Raw genomic sequence first — 16,854 nt, forward strand, 5'->3', positions numbered from 1 at the left:
CCGTATGCGATTCTCTACTGAAACGTAATGAAAGCATTCCATTTTTAAAACAAACTGTGATGGGCGATGAAAAGCGGGTACCGTACAACAATGTGGAACGGAAGAGATTGTGGGGCAAGTGAAATGAACCACCACCAACCACACCAAAGGCCGCTCTTCATTCCAAAGAAGGTGATGTGTATAGGGTGGGATTGGAAGGGAGTCCTCTATCATGAGCTCCTTCCGGAAGACCAAACGATTAATTCCAACAAGCACTGCTCCCAATTAGACCAGCTGAAAGCAGCACTTGACAAAAAGCATCCAGAATTAGTCAACAGAAAACGCATAATCTTCCATCAGGATACCGCAAGACCGCACGTTTCTTTGATGACCAGGCAAAAACTGTTACAGCTTGGCTGGGAAGTTCTGATTCATCCACCGTATTCACCAGACATTGCACCTTCCGATTTCCATCTGTTTCGGTGTTTACCAAATTCTCTTAATGGAAAAAATTTCAATTCCCTGGAAGACTGTAAAAGGCACCTGGAACAGTTCTTTGGTCAAAAATATAAAAAGTTTTGGGAAGATGGAATTACAAAGTTGCCTGAAAAATGGCAGAAGGTAGTTGAAGAGAAGGGTGAATCATTGTTCAATAAAGTTCTTGGTGAAAATGAAAAAGTGTCTTTTATTTTTACTTAAAAAACCACTTAAAAAAGGCACTTTTTGGCCCACCCATTATTATGATTTATAATAGGAAATATATATATATGTTTGGTCTTTGTTTCTGGCATAGAAAAACCCTTGACGTTTCCTGTGAGGAGAGCAACGGTGCCTTTTTTTATGGTGATGAGATGACTTTCGGAAAGCCCCTAAGGGTGGGAGCCCTTGCCTTTGGAGTCAACCACGTGATTAGAGGGTTAGAACTTTTAGTCCCACCCCCTGATCTCTGCGGAGAGAAGAAGGGCTAGAGATTGAGTTCAGTTGCCAGAGGTCAGTGATTTGATCAAACATACCTGTGTAGTGGGACCTCATAAAAACCCAAAAGGAGGGGGTTCAGGGAGCTTCCGGGTTGGTGACCCAGAAATGCTTACACGTTCCACCGTGTCAGGTCCCACACTCTGTGAGGATGGAAGCTCCTTTGTTTGGGATCCCGCCCTGTGTTTCTCTTCATCTGACTGTTGATTCATATCTTCCAATATCCTCTGTAATAAACTGGTAATCTAGTGAGTAAACTGCTTTCCTGGGTCCTGTGAGCCACTCTAGCAAATTAATCAAATCCAAGGAGGCGGTCCGGGGAACCTGGATTTGTAGCCAGTCAGTCAGAGGACCAGTAACAACCTGGACTTGCTGTTTACCTCTGAGGTGGGGTGGGGCCCCCGTCTTGTAGGACTGAACCCTTAACTTGTGGCACCTGATGCTGTCCCCTGGTAGGTGGTGTCAGATTTGTGTCGAGTTGTAGGACGACCAGCTGGTGTTGGAGCATTGCTTGGATGTGTGGGGAAACCCGCCCCACCCCCCCAACTTTGGAATTGGATTCAGAGCCCTTACGTCGTATTTCACTATGTGGATGTGCAACTCAAAGACCTCTCATCTGAAAAATGTTCATAACTGGTAGTGATAAGCTGATCGAAGTCTGACAGAAGGAAGCATTTTAAATGATCTTTAAGCATTTTGCTGCAACAATGTGTATTTTCCAGACATTAAAAGAAATACTGGGCCAAGGCTTTTTGGAGTCCACTGACAGTTCAATGTTACCTTCCTTGCATAGACCATACCCACAGTGCGTTATCTGTAATTCCCATTTTGGGTTTCTTTAAGTGATGTGAGAATTTAGATACTTAAGAATCAGACTGAGGGCAAAAACTTCTCAATGTCTTAACTGTTTGCCTTAGTGTTTCAATTGTCTTGGCCACACCCAATTCAACAGTACTTTTTTTCGTAGCTTGCCTTTATTGAGTCTCTATATAGTAGTCAACCTAGTGATCATAGAAACAATTTTCTTTTTTCATTCCTATTTCATCAGTTTAAGTAATATTTTTAAAAATTACATAAATGATTGCAGGTGCAGTTGGCACAAGCAGTTGTGGTAACAAACACGTCTTACCCTTGGTAAACATACCCAGTGGTAGGAGCGAGCATGCAGGGTCTTGGTTGTGGTGGTCTATTAGTCAAAACACATGGTGTGCCAAAGTCACCATTAGTTTTACTCAGGAAACAGAAAATATTGATTAATCATGTGATTCAGTTAAATGAAGGTTGGTTAAGAGCTGCTTGTGTTTCATAATTTTAAATAACCACTTCCTTATTGATGGACATTGAAATTGTTTTCGGCATTTTGCTTCCTCTATATGACCAATAAATATACCTAAGTTTTGCTTGCACACACATAGCAATACCTTTATCTTAAAAAAGAAAATTCCTTTAAGTGGAATTCAATGCGTATAAGGGAATAGTCATTTTTTCATTCTAATAAATTTTGTTAAAGGGAATCTTAAATGTTTTATTGCGTGATTTTCAATATTTAATTGTAGTAAAGTAAAATATGATAGGTAAAATTTTTTCTTTTAAAATTAACCAATTTATTCCTTAGTTTTTCCTCTCTCCAAATCAAATTAAAGAAAAAAGAAAGTTCATGAGTCATAAAATAATACATAAATAGGATTTAAGGCATTGAGTCATAGAATTCCAGACATCTCTCACACATAAATGACTCACTTTCTGTGTGTGCTGTGTATGTGGTTTATACTGTGGACTAGATGTGTTCCTCAATTTGAGTGGGTCTGTTCGTATTTAAACACTAGGGAAGTTTGATGTGTTAGTGATTAACACTGAAAAGCCTTAAGCCAAGGATCTTTTTATTAAATTGACTAAGTTAGGACTCAGCTTTGAATAAAGCCTGATATTTTAGTGGTTCTGTGTTAGCTGTTTCAATGACAGTTTGTTCAGTAATTTCTATGCAAACCGTTTGTTTGATGTGGTATGTATTGGAATAAAAAACGTGGTCTTGTGGAAATTAATTGGGGTTAGAGAGACAGGAACTCTTAGCTTATTAAAAACATTAATAACCACTATACCAACTATTTTAAGAACAAAACCACTATCACAAATATATTAAAATTATATGAAGAAACGTATGTAGAGCCAGTTATAATTGTGTTACACACATCTTTCTAATTCCTTTATATACTACAGCTAAACCTTTTTAGAATTGTCTGTGAATATTTTTAACCCCTCTTTTATTTATTTATTTATTTATTTATTTATTTATTTATTTATTTATTTATGGCTGTGTTGGGTCTTCGTTTCTGTGCGAGGGCTTTCTCTAGTTGTGGCAAGCAGGGGCCACTCTTCATCGCGGTGCGTGGGCCTCTCACTATCGTGGCCCCTCTTGTTGCGGAGCACAGGCTCCAGACGTGCAGGCTCAGTAATTGTGGCTCACGGGCCCATTTGCTCCGCGGCATGTGGGATCTTCCCAGACCAGGGCTCGAACCCGTGTCCCCTGCATTGGCAGGCAGATTCTCAACCACTGCGCCACAAGGGAAGCCCTTAACCCCTCTTTTGACTAGCAGTTTTTTTCCTAATTTATTCTCATTGGCCTAACTATCTTTTCGTAGCATAATTGGGGTTTTGGTTGCCAAACTGGAAAATTATTATGATGTGAAATTTTTCATTTTTTTAAATCTTGAAAGTTATAATGTTATCTTAATACAAGAGACCCCAAAATACAATACCTATTTAAATAAGAATTTTATTTCTCTTGATAGTCTAGAAGTTAGTGGTCCAGCTCTGTGTTGGTGGGGCAACTGTGTGCTCTACAAGATGATTCAGTATGTTTTGCTTAACAGACTTGTAGGATATTGGCCTGCCTCTGCATGGTCAAAGCCGGTACAGTTGCACATGTGCCTTCTAGCCTGAGGGAAGTGGGAAAGTTTTAGTCTAGCTCTGGATTGGTGTCTTTTAGGTTGAAGATGACCTGAAAGTTGTGCCTTTACTTCCACTCACGTACCGTTGGTCCACACTAAGTAACAAAACTTCAAGGCATGCTAGGAGTCTGTTCTCTTGCTGGTGGGTAAATAACCAGGTAAAACTTTATTCCTATGGACAAAGGGGAAACGGATAATGGAAAACAACTAATAATCTGGCTCAAAAGCCAGTATCTAAAAAATTGGATGTAAATTTCAAACTAAATATTTCTAAATGAATAGCTTTCTCAGATACAGCCAAGTCAGCAACACTCCGTTGTAACTTTAGATGAAGTGTAATGTGAATTGAATCCCTGAATGTGACATTACTCTAAGATCTTGCTTCTCAAACTGGAGGACATTGTTGTTTGAGGGGGGAGGTACACACAGCCATGCACTTAGATGTAGCTTCTCCTCCTGGAGGAAGATTTAGAAGACTATGCATAGGATAGGAATATATTTTAGAGCTAAAAATGAAATTGGCAGGAACTTTAAGAAAAAGCTTAGGATTATTTTAAGGGGTCATTTCAGATCCCCAGAGATATTTTCTATTTTTGCCACTATAGTCCTGTGGAAACATTTTGATAAGCAAACTTTTTTGTTTGTTAGGGTTTGTTTTACTTAGTTAGATCAACAATTCTAAACTATGTAAAATTGTGGAAATATATTGGGGGGGGGTGGGAGAGTAGTATGAAGTAAAGGAAATTTTCTTGTGTATACAAGCAGCATAGGCATCTTTATTCAAAGAAAGTCTTAAGTTATTTCTTTGTCATCTTAGATTTTTCTTTTATTCTTTGCTGCATTTTATACCATTCTTTTAAGGCCAAAATATATTTTTTAGGCTTTTCTTCTCCTTGCAAAGGAATACTCTAGAGATAATGGGACTTGCAGACTACACTAGAGTTGTGGAAGTAGTGAGCTGTAGTTAATAATGGCTTTTCTTCATTTAAAGTATATTAAAATTAACTTTATATTAAAATTTATGTTCCATCTTTCCTTCTTATCACAGGACAATGAAAAGAGAACTCCACTGCATGCTGCTGCCTATCTTGGAGATGCAGAAATCATTGAATTGCTTATTTTATCTGGTATGGTAAGCTCTGTGTAAGAGCACATCATGCACATTTTGGTCATATTTAATATTTATTAAACCTCATTGACTATTTCTTCATATTTGTTAAACAACCTGAAACTTATTTGTTCATTCTAGAAGTAATGATCTCGTATCATGTCCCAGGTACTGTTTTGGTGCTTAGAGTACATTGGAAAACAAGTCACTGCCTTGTGGAGCATATACTCTAAAGAAAAACAGGCTACAAATACAAGTAAATTTTACAGTATGTTAGAAGGAGATAAGTGCTATGGAAAAATGAAAAAGTAGATCAGAATACAGTCAGCCCTCTGTTTTCATGGGTTTTGAATCCATGGATTCAAACAGCCACAGATCAAAAATATTTGGAAAAAATTCCAGAATGGTCCAGAAGGCAGAATTTGAATTTACCATGCACTGGCAACTATTTACATAGCATTACATTGTATTTACAGCTATTTATATAGCATTTACATTGTATTAGGTATTATAAGTAATCTAGAGATAATTTAAAGTATACAGAAGAATATGCATAGGTTATATGCAAATACTATGCCATTTTACATAAGAGCTTTGAGCATCTGTAGATTTTGATGTCCACAGTGGGTCCTGGAACCAATCCCCTGCAAATGCTGAGGGACAGCTGTAATGGAGTGGGATGAGCATTATATAAGTTGGGTGTTATATGGAGTAGTCATATAAGGCCTCATTGACCACAGAGTTGCTGGGAGATGATAATAGTTCTCCAACGAGGAGGTGATAGTAGCTTGGAGCTAGTACAGCATTGGAGGGGATTAGAAAAGATGTGATTGTAGATATATTTTGAAAATGATACCAGCAAGATTTATGTCTTTAAATAGCTTGTGTCTAATTCTTTTTGAGGGCCTGTAAAATATATTTTAGGAAATTGTACTTTATTTTTAAATTTCTTCTAACCTGTTCAAGACCTTACGATATGAAGTAATGGTAAAACTGTGTCCTATAGAATAGCACCTATGGTGGTCAGACTTCTTGCAGTCCTAAAACAGGCAATCAAAGAGAGCTTAGAAATATTTTTGTTGTATCCAGATTATCGTAAGTGATATTTATTGAAAAAGGATGCCTATGTTTGAATTGTGCTTGTGTTGCCAGATTGCACAGATATATGCATAATGCAATTGGAGAGATAGTATCATTCCTTTGATATTTGGGAGAAGGAGCACTGAGAGAAATTTTGAGTGAAAATCCTCTTAGATAGTAGCCTGAATAGAATTTTGCCATTATAAATTAATAAAGTTTTTTAAATGTGGTTTTTATAACAAATTGCATGATCTTATAGAATTACAGTCACTTATGGACCAAGCTAATATTCTTATATTAGTTTCTTTATGAATAACTTTATATCACTGACGTACTTCCTTGAAGATGTCTGTTCCTCTGTGGATGCTAGCTCACTAGTTTTCAGCTGAAATTTACTAGAGGTAAGAACTGAGGAGGTTCAAGAGGAAAATAATGCTTCCTCTTAATTGAGGCATATTCTGCTTTAATAATATGTCCAGGACCAGATGGCCTCACAGGTGAATTCTACCAAACATTTAAAGAAGAGTTAATACCTATCTTTCTCAGACTGTTCCAAAATTTGAAGAGGAAGGAATGCTTCCAACCTCATTTGAGGTCAGCATTACCCTGATACCAAAATCAGAAAAAGACACTACAAAAAAAGGAAGTTACACCCCAATTTCCCAGATGAACATAGATGCAAAAATCTTTAATAAAATATTAGTAAACCAAATTCAACAATACATTAAAAGGATCATACACCATGATCAAGTGGAATTTATTACAGGGATGCAAGGATGGTTCAGCTTCCACAAATCAATCAATGTGATACACACCTTAACAAAATGAGGCTAAAAATCATATGATCATCTCAATAGATGCAGAAAGAGCATTTGACAAAATTCAACACCTACTCGTGGTAAAAACTCTCAACAGAGTAAGTATAGAGGGACTATACCTCAACATAATAAAGTCCATACATGGCAAGCCCACAGCGAACATACTTAAAGCTGAAAAGCTGAAACCTTTTCCTCTAAAATCAGGGGCATGGTGAGAATACCCAGTCTCATCACTTTTTCAACAGAGTCCTAGAAGTCCTAGCCGTAGCAGTTAGGCAAGAAAAAGAAATTAAAAGTGTTCAAATTGGAAAGGAAGAAGTAAACTGTCTCTTTTTGCAGGTGACATATTACATATAGAAAACTATAAAGACTCCCTCAAAAAACTATTAGAAATAATAAACAAATTTAGTGAAGTTGCAGGATCTAAAATCAATATACAAAAATCTGTGTGCTTGTATATACTAATAACTATCAGAAAGAGAAATTAATAAAATAGTTCCATTTATGATTGCATCAAAAGAGTAAAATACCTAGGAATAAATTTAACCAAGGAAGTGAAAGAGCTGTACACTGAAAACCTATAAGACATTGATGAAAGAAATTGAGGAAGGCACAAAGGAATGGAAAGATATTCCGTGCTCGTGGATTGGAAGAATTAATATTGTTAAAATGTCCATACTACCCAAAGCAATCTACAGGTTCAGTGCAATCCCCATCAAAATTCCAGTGGCATTTTTCACAGACATAGAATATAACAATCCTAAAATATATATGGAACCACAAAGACCCAAGTAGCCAAAGCAGTCTTGAGAAAGAACAATAAAACTGGAGCTTCCTGATTTTTAAACTATATTACAGAGCTGTAATAATCAAAACAGTATATAGTATTGGCATAAAAACAGACACAGAGATCAGTGGAACAAAAGAGAGCCCCAAAATAAACTTGTGCATATTGTGATCGATTAAGGCAAAGGAGCTAAGAATAGACAATGGGGAAAGGACCATCTCTTCAATAAATGGTGGTGGGAAAACTGGGCAACTATCTTACACCATACACAAAAATCAACTCAAAATGGGTTAAAGACTTGAACATAAGACCCCAAATCATAAAACTCATAGAAGAAAACATACAGGGTAAGCTTGGAATCAGTCTTGGTGATGATATTTTAGATTTGACACTAAAAACAAAGGAAACAAAATCAGATATAACAAGTGGGACTACATCAAACTACAAAGCTTCTTTCTGCATAGCAAAGGAAACCAACAAAATGAAAAGGCAACCTACAGAATAGGAGAAAGTAATGTGCAAATTATATATCTAATAAGGGATCGATATCCAAAATATATAAAGAACTCATACAACTCAGTAGCAAAAAACAGACAAACCAATCTGGTTAAAAGTCAGCCAGAGGGACTGAATACACATTTTTCCAAAGAAGACAGAGATATGGCCAAAGGTACATGAAAAAGTGCTCAACATCACTAATCATCAGGGAAGTGCAAAGCAAAACCACAATGAGATACCACCTCATACTTGTTAGAATGGCTATCATTAAAAAAAAAAACAAGCATTAACAAGTATTAGCAGGGATGTGGAGAAAAGGAAAACCCCTGTTGGTGGGAATATAAATTGGTATAGCCACCGTGGAAAACAGTACAGAGGTTCCTCAAAAAATTAAAAATAGAACTGCAATATGATCCAGCAAACCCACTTCTGTGTGTATATCCAAAGGAAACAAAATTACCATCTCAAAGAGATACAGGCATGTTCATCGCAACATTATTCACAATAGCCAAGACATGGAAACAACCTAAATGTCTGTCAATGGATGAATAAAGGTGATGTGGTAAATGCATACATTGAAATATTATTTGGCTGTAAAAAAAGAAGCAAATCCTGCCATTTGCAGCAATATGGATGGACCTTTAGGGCATTATGCTAAATGAAATAAGTCAGAGAAGGACAAATAATTCATGATTTCACTTAAATGTGGAATCTACAAAAACCAAATTGATAGAAACAGAGAATAGATTGGTTGTTGCCAGAGGTAGACAAGTGGGGGGTGGAGGAAATGAGTAAAGGTGGTCAAATGGTACAAACTTCTAGTTATAAGATAGTTCTGGGGATGCAAGCTTAAAAGTTCTCATCACAAGAAAAAAATTTTAACTATGGGAGGTGATGGATGTTAACTTATTGTAGTAATCATTTCTATATTATATGTCAGATCATTTTGTTCTACATCTTAAACTAATATAATGTTATATGTCAATTATATAATAAAACTGGGGGAAAAATAATTATCACCCAGAAGAGTGGTCTTCAGACAGTATATGTACACTCTTGAGGTTCTGTGGTGGTGCTTCACAGGTTCTGCTTAAATTTGATTTGAATGCCATGGTTGTTGAGGCCCAAGTTATACACTAATTTACATACCCCGATTTCAAAATAGCCTTATAATTGTATTGAATGGATTTTTAATAAGTTATAAATTAGAATTGAAACTAGGTGTTTAACCTGATAATTCCCTAAAGAAGAGAAATAAATACATGAAGGGGAAAGTAGACAACAAAATTGGGCTAATTTGTTTGCAATTAGTAATGAAAATTGTTACTGAAAAGTTTAGGGTAGACTGTTCTTACCCTTCATGTTAGTTACCAATGACATGTTACAATAGTAATTAGGTTAACTTTAGTGTAATCTTAAGAAAATTAAGCAATGTGAAATAATAATCTCCATTTAGCTCTTGCATTATACAAAAGTCATGGTATGCTCCAATAGGAACACACAATAAAGTAAATTACTGTAATTTCATATTATAAAAACCACTTTGGTATCCATGGCAAGGAACAAATAGTTCCTAAAATATTTCTCTAAAATGAAAAGTGAAGAATATAAGGAAGTTGATCGTTCCTTAGAGCCGTCCGTGTACTTTGATGTTCATGGATGTTTATGTTTCAGGTTTTGGTTGTTTTCTGATTTACTATGATGAGAAATTAGGAAGTAACGTTCTGTAATTTGTTTCACTCTTGTGTTTCCATTGTCAAGAATTACAACGTTACAGTTTATTTTGTAATCATAATTCCCACTGTTTTATCACACACACACTCTGTCCTTATTCATAGCTTCTCTATTCCCAGGTTTTTAAATTTTGATGTCTCTTGGTTGAATAGACATCATCATCAAGTAGTTTTTGTTTTTATATTTTCTGCAAGAGCTCATGGATATTGTATTGCATGGTATCTTATTTATTTTGGACCGTTTCCTTTTTTTATTTAGCTGAAGGGTAGATTAGCTAGTTATAAAATTCTCAATTTATGCTTTTTCCTTTCAACATTGTAGATGTTACTCCACTGTCTTCTAGCGTTGAGTGAAAGTCTTGAATTGAGCTCCTCTCTGCTTACATTCCATCCCCCCATTACACTTTCCACCACCATAGTCCATTCTCTTCTGCCTGGATGCCTGTAGGATTCAATTCTTTATCCCTGAAATTCATGCTAACTTTCCTAGGCTAAATCTGTTGATTCTTTTTTGCCAGGGCATTATGTGAATGTACACTTTTAGTTTTGAAATTCGGATTTTTATTTCATTTATATCTTTCATTGCATCTTTGCATGTTTTATTTCCCTGTGTTTTTCTATCAGTAAATTTTTCTGCAGTGTGTTTTGCTACTAAAATGGATATCCTTCATCTGTCTTTATCAGCTTTTTTCTGATTGTAATTTTGTCTTTACATTTAGTTTTAAGTTATTTCCTTTTACCTATCCTTCATTCATTCAACAAATACTTAATGAGCCTGGCTGCATAGCAGGTACCATTCTAGGTGCTGTGGTAGAGCAGTGAATAAAATAAATGAAGTCCCAGCCTTTATGGAGTTTATGTTTTAATGGGGGAGATAGTAGCAAGTTAATATATAGTTTGTCATGTGTTGATAATTGCTATGGAAAAATTAAAGGAATGGTATGTTGGGTGGGGATCAGTTGCTATTTTGTGTTGGGTTATCAGGAAAGGATTCAGTGACATTCGAGGAGATAAGCAAATAAGGAAGCATACGGTGCAGATGTTTAGTGGAAATTAAGAGATTAGCAAGAACAAACACCTCGAGGTGTAGCATGTTTGGAGGCAAGTGAAAAAAGCAGTAGGAGGTAAAGCAGAGGTTGGGGGTGTTCCAGGTAAAGACTTGCTTTGGCCCTTAAAGTGACGTGGAAAACCAATGGGGAGTTTTGGGTGGAGGGACAGAGGCTGACCTAGGTTTTTAAAGATTCACTCTGGCTGTGGCTTCAGATTCTCGACTGTGTTGAAAGACATGTCTACTCTGCTTTTTGTTGTTTCTAGGCTTTTATCTTTGATTGCTTTATTTTCCTTTTCTCTTTCCTGATCTGCCAGCTCTCATCTCTTTGCATTGTCTTACCTCTTTCTTGGAGCTTTTCTTTGAGGTCTCTGTTCAGAAGTTAATTTCTCTGAAGTTGTGTATAAAGAGTAGTTCACAAATTCTTCCTCTCCTTTCCTGGGATAATTTCTTTCAAATATATTTACCTATTAACTGTATTTTGCTCAGTTTACTCTGCTTTTGTATATTTTTGCTCTAGTCCTGTGCTGAATCCTTTAAGTTTTTTTTTTTTTTTTTTTTGGCCACACCATGCAGCTTGTGGGATCTCAGTTCCCCTACCAGGGATTGAACTCGGGCTGTTAGCAGTGAAAGCGTGGAGTCCTAACCACTGGACTGCTATTATATATCATTGAGGAATATGCTTTATCCAGAACATCTATTTGGAGTAGGGAGGGGCAAAAAGTTAGCATCACTTAACGTTTGTTTCTTCACATAGCTCTCAAACCAAATGTGTTTTCTTTCAGTCCTAGTAGCATAGCTTCCTTTATTCTTGATGTACTACAGATAGTTGGGGTGACCTGGCAGCTCCTTGGATCACAGGTTCTTAGGTTGTGATCGATGGTGATTGGCTCTTACCCTCCATCTCCAGCAGCTCTGTCAAAAATAATGAAGACTGTTGAGGTCTATCCCGATGGGGCTTTTTCTGTAAACCTACATCGTTGGAAACGCCTCATAGATTAACTGTGTGGTTTCCTTTACTCATAGAACTACCTGTTAGATCTGTGGGAAAGAACTACAAGACAGAGCTGCCAAGTAAACTATGAAAAACCTGACAAACTCTTTATCTTAGGTATTGGCATATCCCAATGATCTGTACTGTTCTGGGGTGTGATAGCTTAGGAGTGAGTATAATTTGAACCTAATACATTTTTAGAGGGTGTCAAATTCAGAACCAGGCAGATCCATCTCCTGACCGTAAACATGGTCCTAAAGTAAATCGCTTGAGGAAATTGGATCCCAAAGATTACAGGTGGGGAGTTTTGAAGTGTGTCCATATTTCATTGGAGATCAAAGAAGCCTAACTAAAAGAATTGTGGGCTGACTCACATGATAACTTCTTTTTGAAAGGGCTGTTTTATCTTGAAGATTATGAGTTTGGAGGAACTAAGGTGATTGGCAGTGGAAAGAATCAGAACATGTGAAATTCCTTAAAAATTTATTGACTTAAATAACTTTGTGTTACACGTAATTAAAAAAAAAAACCCTTAAAAAAAAATAATGAAGATTCTTCCTTGGTCTCTCCTGTAGTACAGCCTTACCTTGTTCTTCTGTGTTATAAAGGGAGATTCTCCTGTGGATGACCTCTAGATCATCTAAAAGGGTGTTAGATAGGGATTCTAGGACACAAACAGTGGAGAGAAGGAGGCAAAAGGACATGCACACAAACACGCTCTTTTAGTCGAATTGGTAGCCTTCCTGAAGAAGCTTCACTTGATGTCCATGATGCATTTTTAAGATTCATGGATGAGGGGTATAACTTTTGACATGTTATATGTAATCAAACAAGTGAATCCTTCCATAGAATCTATATAGTAACACTAGAGTCTAGTAGAATTACTCTTACAATTATTATTGAATGGAGCAAAGTAATAGGAAGCAGTGAGTGCTTACTATATATCTCAAGTACTGTGTTAAATTTAGCTTTTTCATTTATGACCTCATTTTATCCTCTTAACTCTGAAGGTATTATTATAGATAAAGGAAACGAAAGCATTTAGAGATGTGGTAACTGGCTGAAAGTTATACTGCTAATAAAAGCTAGAGCCAGCACATTTCAGACCCAGGCTATCTGACTGTGGAGTTCAGGCTATCTGACTCTTAACTCTGCTACAGTCTGAACTGTGCTCCCCTCTACACTCTACCCACCCCCATCTACTTAGCATTTAGTAAAATTTGTATAGGAAATAACTTTTGTTGAAGAACTTCTGTTTTAAGGACTAAATTTACTGGCTGCCTAAATATAGATATTTTTATGGGAGCCATTCATGTAATGCTTATATTTTTCAAACCTAGGTTTACCTCAGGCTGTTTCTAGCATGTGTTAGGTGGTTAAATAATGTGTTGAATAAGGCATTAGTCAATCATTTAATTGGCCTTTTTTAGAAAATAAAGTTCTTAATAAGGAAATATGTGTACTGTGTTTCTGGTATTAAGAATTAGACCTAAAGTGTGTGACCTTTGAAAGACTGCAGTGTTGGTGTATTAGTTTACTAGGGCTGCCATCACAAATTACTACAAGATGAGTGGCTTAAACAACAAAATTTATTTTCTCACAGTTCTGGAAGCTGGAAGTACAAGATCAAGGTGTTGGCAGAGTCAGTTTCTTCTGAAAGCTGTGAGAGAAGGCTCTGTTCTAGGACTTTCTCCTTGGCTTGTGGATGACCGCCTTCTTCTTGTGTCTTCCATCAGTACATGTCTATGTCCAAATTTCTTCTGCTTATAAGGATCCAGTCATATTGCATTAGGGCCCATGCTAAAAAAAACAAAAAAACCTCATTTTAACTTAATTACCTCTATGAAGACCCTGAGGTGCTGGGGTTAGGACTTCAGCATATGAATTTGGTGGTGGGGACACAGTTCAACCCACAATATCTATATATCCATAACACCCTCTTAAATGATACAGTGCACTAGCTTGGTGGTAGGGGGGGTGGTCTAGCATCACAGGTGGAAAAGTGGAAATGTACTTGCTTTTTGCTCATTCTTCTCCCAACCTGAAAACGGAATCTGAAGCTTTTGCCACTGCTTTTGGTAGACAGCCAAAGGAAAGCATTATTTCCCGTTTGGGAAGAGTGCTAAAAGTACTTGGCTCCTGACCCAGCTCACTGTATAGGGACTATCTCCTCTGTGGCTTAGGAGCAGAGAAAAAAAACCTATGCTCTGCAAACAGAAGTTTTAGAAAATTATTAGTGGGACTATAATTATTACAAACACATAGGAAAATAGAAATAATTTTAATAGCATCAACTCTCAGGTACTTCGCCTAGATCAGAGGCTGATAGACTTTTTATGTGAAGGGTCATACAGACACACTGGCAACTACTCATCTCTACTCCTGTAATGTGAAAGCTACTTATTTAACATGTAAGGGAATAGGTGTAGCTATGTTGCAGTAAAACTTTATTTATAAAATAGGTGGCTGGCAATCTGTGGGCTGTAATTTGAAGATCCCTGGTATTGATTATAAAGATATTATCTTATTTATTTAATGTTAAAGTAAGGCAAGGTATTTAATAAGCATGAAATAATTTATTCTGAGTATTTCAAAATAGGGTAGAATATTATCACTGGAAATGGATCGTAGAGATCATTTACCACAGCTCTTATTTTACTGATAACTGAGGTTCAAAAATCAAAGAATTGGCAGATCTTGGTGAGTGATCAGATTAGGGAGAAAGCAGGTGAATTAGTCTTCTTGCCGAATGAGACCTAGAGTCACATGGGACACTTGTGATTTGGATGCCCGACTTTGTAGAGCTCAGAAACAGGTGCTCCCTGTGTTGTTTTAACCTGGGGCCTAGCCTCCCTTGAGAGAGAGACAGACAGAGACGCGCATGGGCGCGCACACACAAGGATTATTATTACCAAAATGAAGGCGTAGGCATATGAGGAGCAGCCCCAGGTCACACAGCCTCCTGTTTCCAGAGCCATTATTAGATCACAGGTCTTACTCCTGGGCTCCATCCACTGACCCCTGACTGCCTCCTCATATGTCCAGACCTCTCTTCAGCTGCATTGCTGGCTAGAGCCCAGGATAGACTGATAAAAGTGAACCAGATTTTTTATTTTTTAAAATTACTTTCTGTTTTATCTCTAAATGTAGTAGACATTTATCTAATTTTGGAAGAAATTTTACCTTAAATATGTTTTTTCTTTTAAAAAACTATTGTTTCAGAATATATTTTATATGTGTGAATTAGTAAATGAAAAGATTGGGTGAAAGGAAGAAGGTTATCTGGATTTTTCTGTATAATCTAACTGTGGTATCAAATGGATACAACCAAGCTTTTTGGACGACCCTGCAGTTGATTTTTGCTTGCTTGTTTTCTTTTTGCTTTTAACATATTGGAAATCTAATCACATCTCTGGTCGGGAAAGGTGAATCCAAATTCAGATATTTGATGTGATGTAGGTTCTGGCTGCTTGTTCTTCTTAAGGGAAAGCTCGGTTGATGTCCATTTGATGGATTTGTGGGGGAAAGGGAGTCTAGTAAAGACAGTCTTTGATTTATACAGTTGGGCATAACAACCTTGGGTTTTTCTAGATATGCTGCTAGCACTCAGGAGGCTTTCTTTGGGTGTCAGTTTGCAGTGGTCATCAGTGACGTCATCCTCAAATTGCTGTCTTGTCTTCAGCTTCCTTCCACAGCAGTGCTTCTCCTACCACAGGGTCTCCCAGTAGCCTGACTGCAGCAGTTGAGATGGCGCTGCTATTTTGTGTTCTTTCCTGTTTTAATGATTAGGAAATAGTAAAGAAATTAATCTTTTCTTGGTGACTTAAGATCATCCTTTTGAATCACAAATGTTATACTCTGCCAGGTAGAGAGCCTGTGATGATGCCACTGGAGCTGTTACATTTGGTTTTATTTCTCTCTAGGAAGACTGTTTTGTGTTTTCAGTGGATAGGATTTCTTTCTTTTCCCGCCCTCCCTCCCTCCCTCTTCCCTTCTCTCCCTCCCCATCTTCCCCTTTCCCACTCTCTCCCCCTCCCCCAGGTCTGTTCCCCTCCCCCTCTTCCTCCTCTCTGTCTCCCTCCATCCCCGCCTCTCTCCCTGTCCGCTCCCCATCTCCTTCTCTCTCTCCCTCCCCTCTCCTTCTCTTTTTCCTGTCTTCATCTTCTTTGTGGCTAGTTTTCAGCTGTTGGATTAGTTACTTTACTCTGGAAATGTCTTTTCCATTACTGGAATTACTTTGTAGTGTGTTTATGAATATGTAGCTAATTTTGGAGCTCTCTGTGTGGAACAGAAGTCTGGTTACCTTCAGAGAGCTCACATGAGATGAGCTCTGGTAGCCTGGACGTCTGATGTGCACTGCCATGTTTATTGTTCTTAAGCCATTTTTCATTGTGCAGCCAACTGCTGCTCTTATAATGGACATTGCTATGCCATGTTTGTCTGTTAATATATAAAGCACATACTAATTTACCCATGTGGGCAGGGGAGATATTTGTTGTATTGTGCCCTTAGAGGTAGCTCAACCACTACTCACATACTTGACCTTTATTTTCCAAGGAATTGAAATATCTGATTAGTGTTACTAGAAGAAAGATGACTTAACACAATGAGTGTCTTCTGAGATAGGATATGATTAGATGTCTAAAATCCCATTGTGCTGATCTTCCTGCAGTTAAGTATCTTTAGAATCTTTCAAAAGAGCAAGCCAAATTTTTTATCAAGTTGTTTACCAGTTGCAAGGGGCAGCATGATGTGTTCTCGTTAAGCCACTAGTGGATTGTTTGTTATAGTCACTCATGTTTTTGACAAAATTAACTTTGATTCTGTTATTAAAAGTGAAGAGAAAGACGATTTAATTAATTAGTTAATTATTGTAACTTAAAATG

General features: G+C 37.2%; 1 protein-coding gene and 1 non-coding gene across 4 annotated transcripts in view; both read left to right on the plus strand.

Moving 5' to 3' along the window:
• ANKRD28 (ankyrin repeat domain 28) overlaps window positions 1-16,854 on the plus strand; it is a 175,560-nt gene that overhangs the window by 99,015 nt on the left and 59,691 nt on the right. For all 3 annotated transcript variants that reach the window (XM_068545877.1, XM_068545876.1, XM_068545879.1), the window contains exon 3: window positions 4,951-5,029. In XM_068545877.1, coding sequence (XP_068401978.1) covers window positions 4,951-5,029 — 79 coding nt within the window. The remainder of the gene's footprint in view (window positions 1-4,950; window positions 5,030-16,854) is intronic.
• Window positions 11,911-12,041, plus strand: LOC137766866 (small nucleolar RNA SNORA18). The gene has a single exon (XR_011074399.1). It is a non-coding gene; the product is annotated as a small nucleolar RNA SNORA18 (small nucleolar RNA).

This window comes from Eschrichtius robustus, chromosome 6, assembly GCF_028021215.1.
Source record: "Eschrichtius robustus isolate mEscRob2 chromosome 6, mEscRob2.pri, whole genome shotgun sequence".
Classification (NCBI taxonomy): Eukaryota; Metazoa; Chordata; class Mammalia; order Artiodactyla; family Eschrichtiidae; genus Eschrichtius; species Eschrichtius robustus.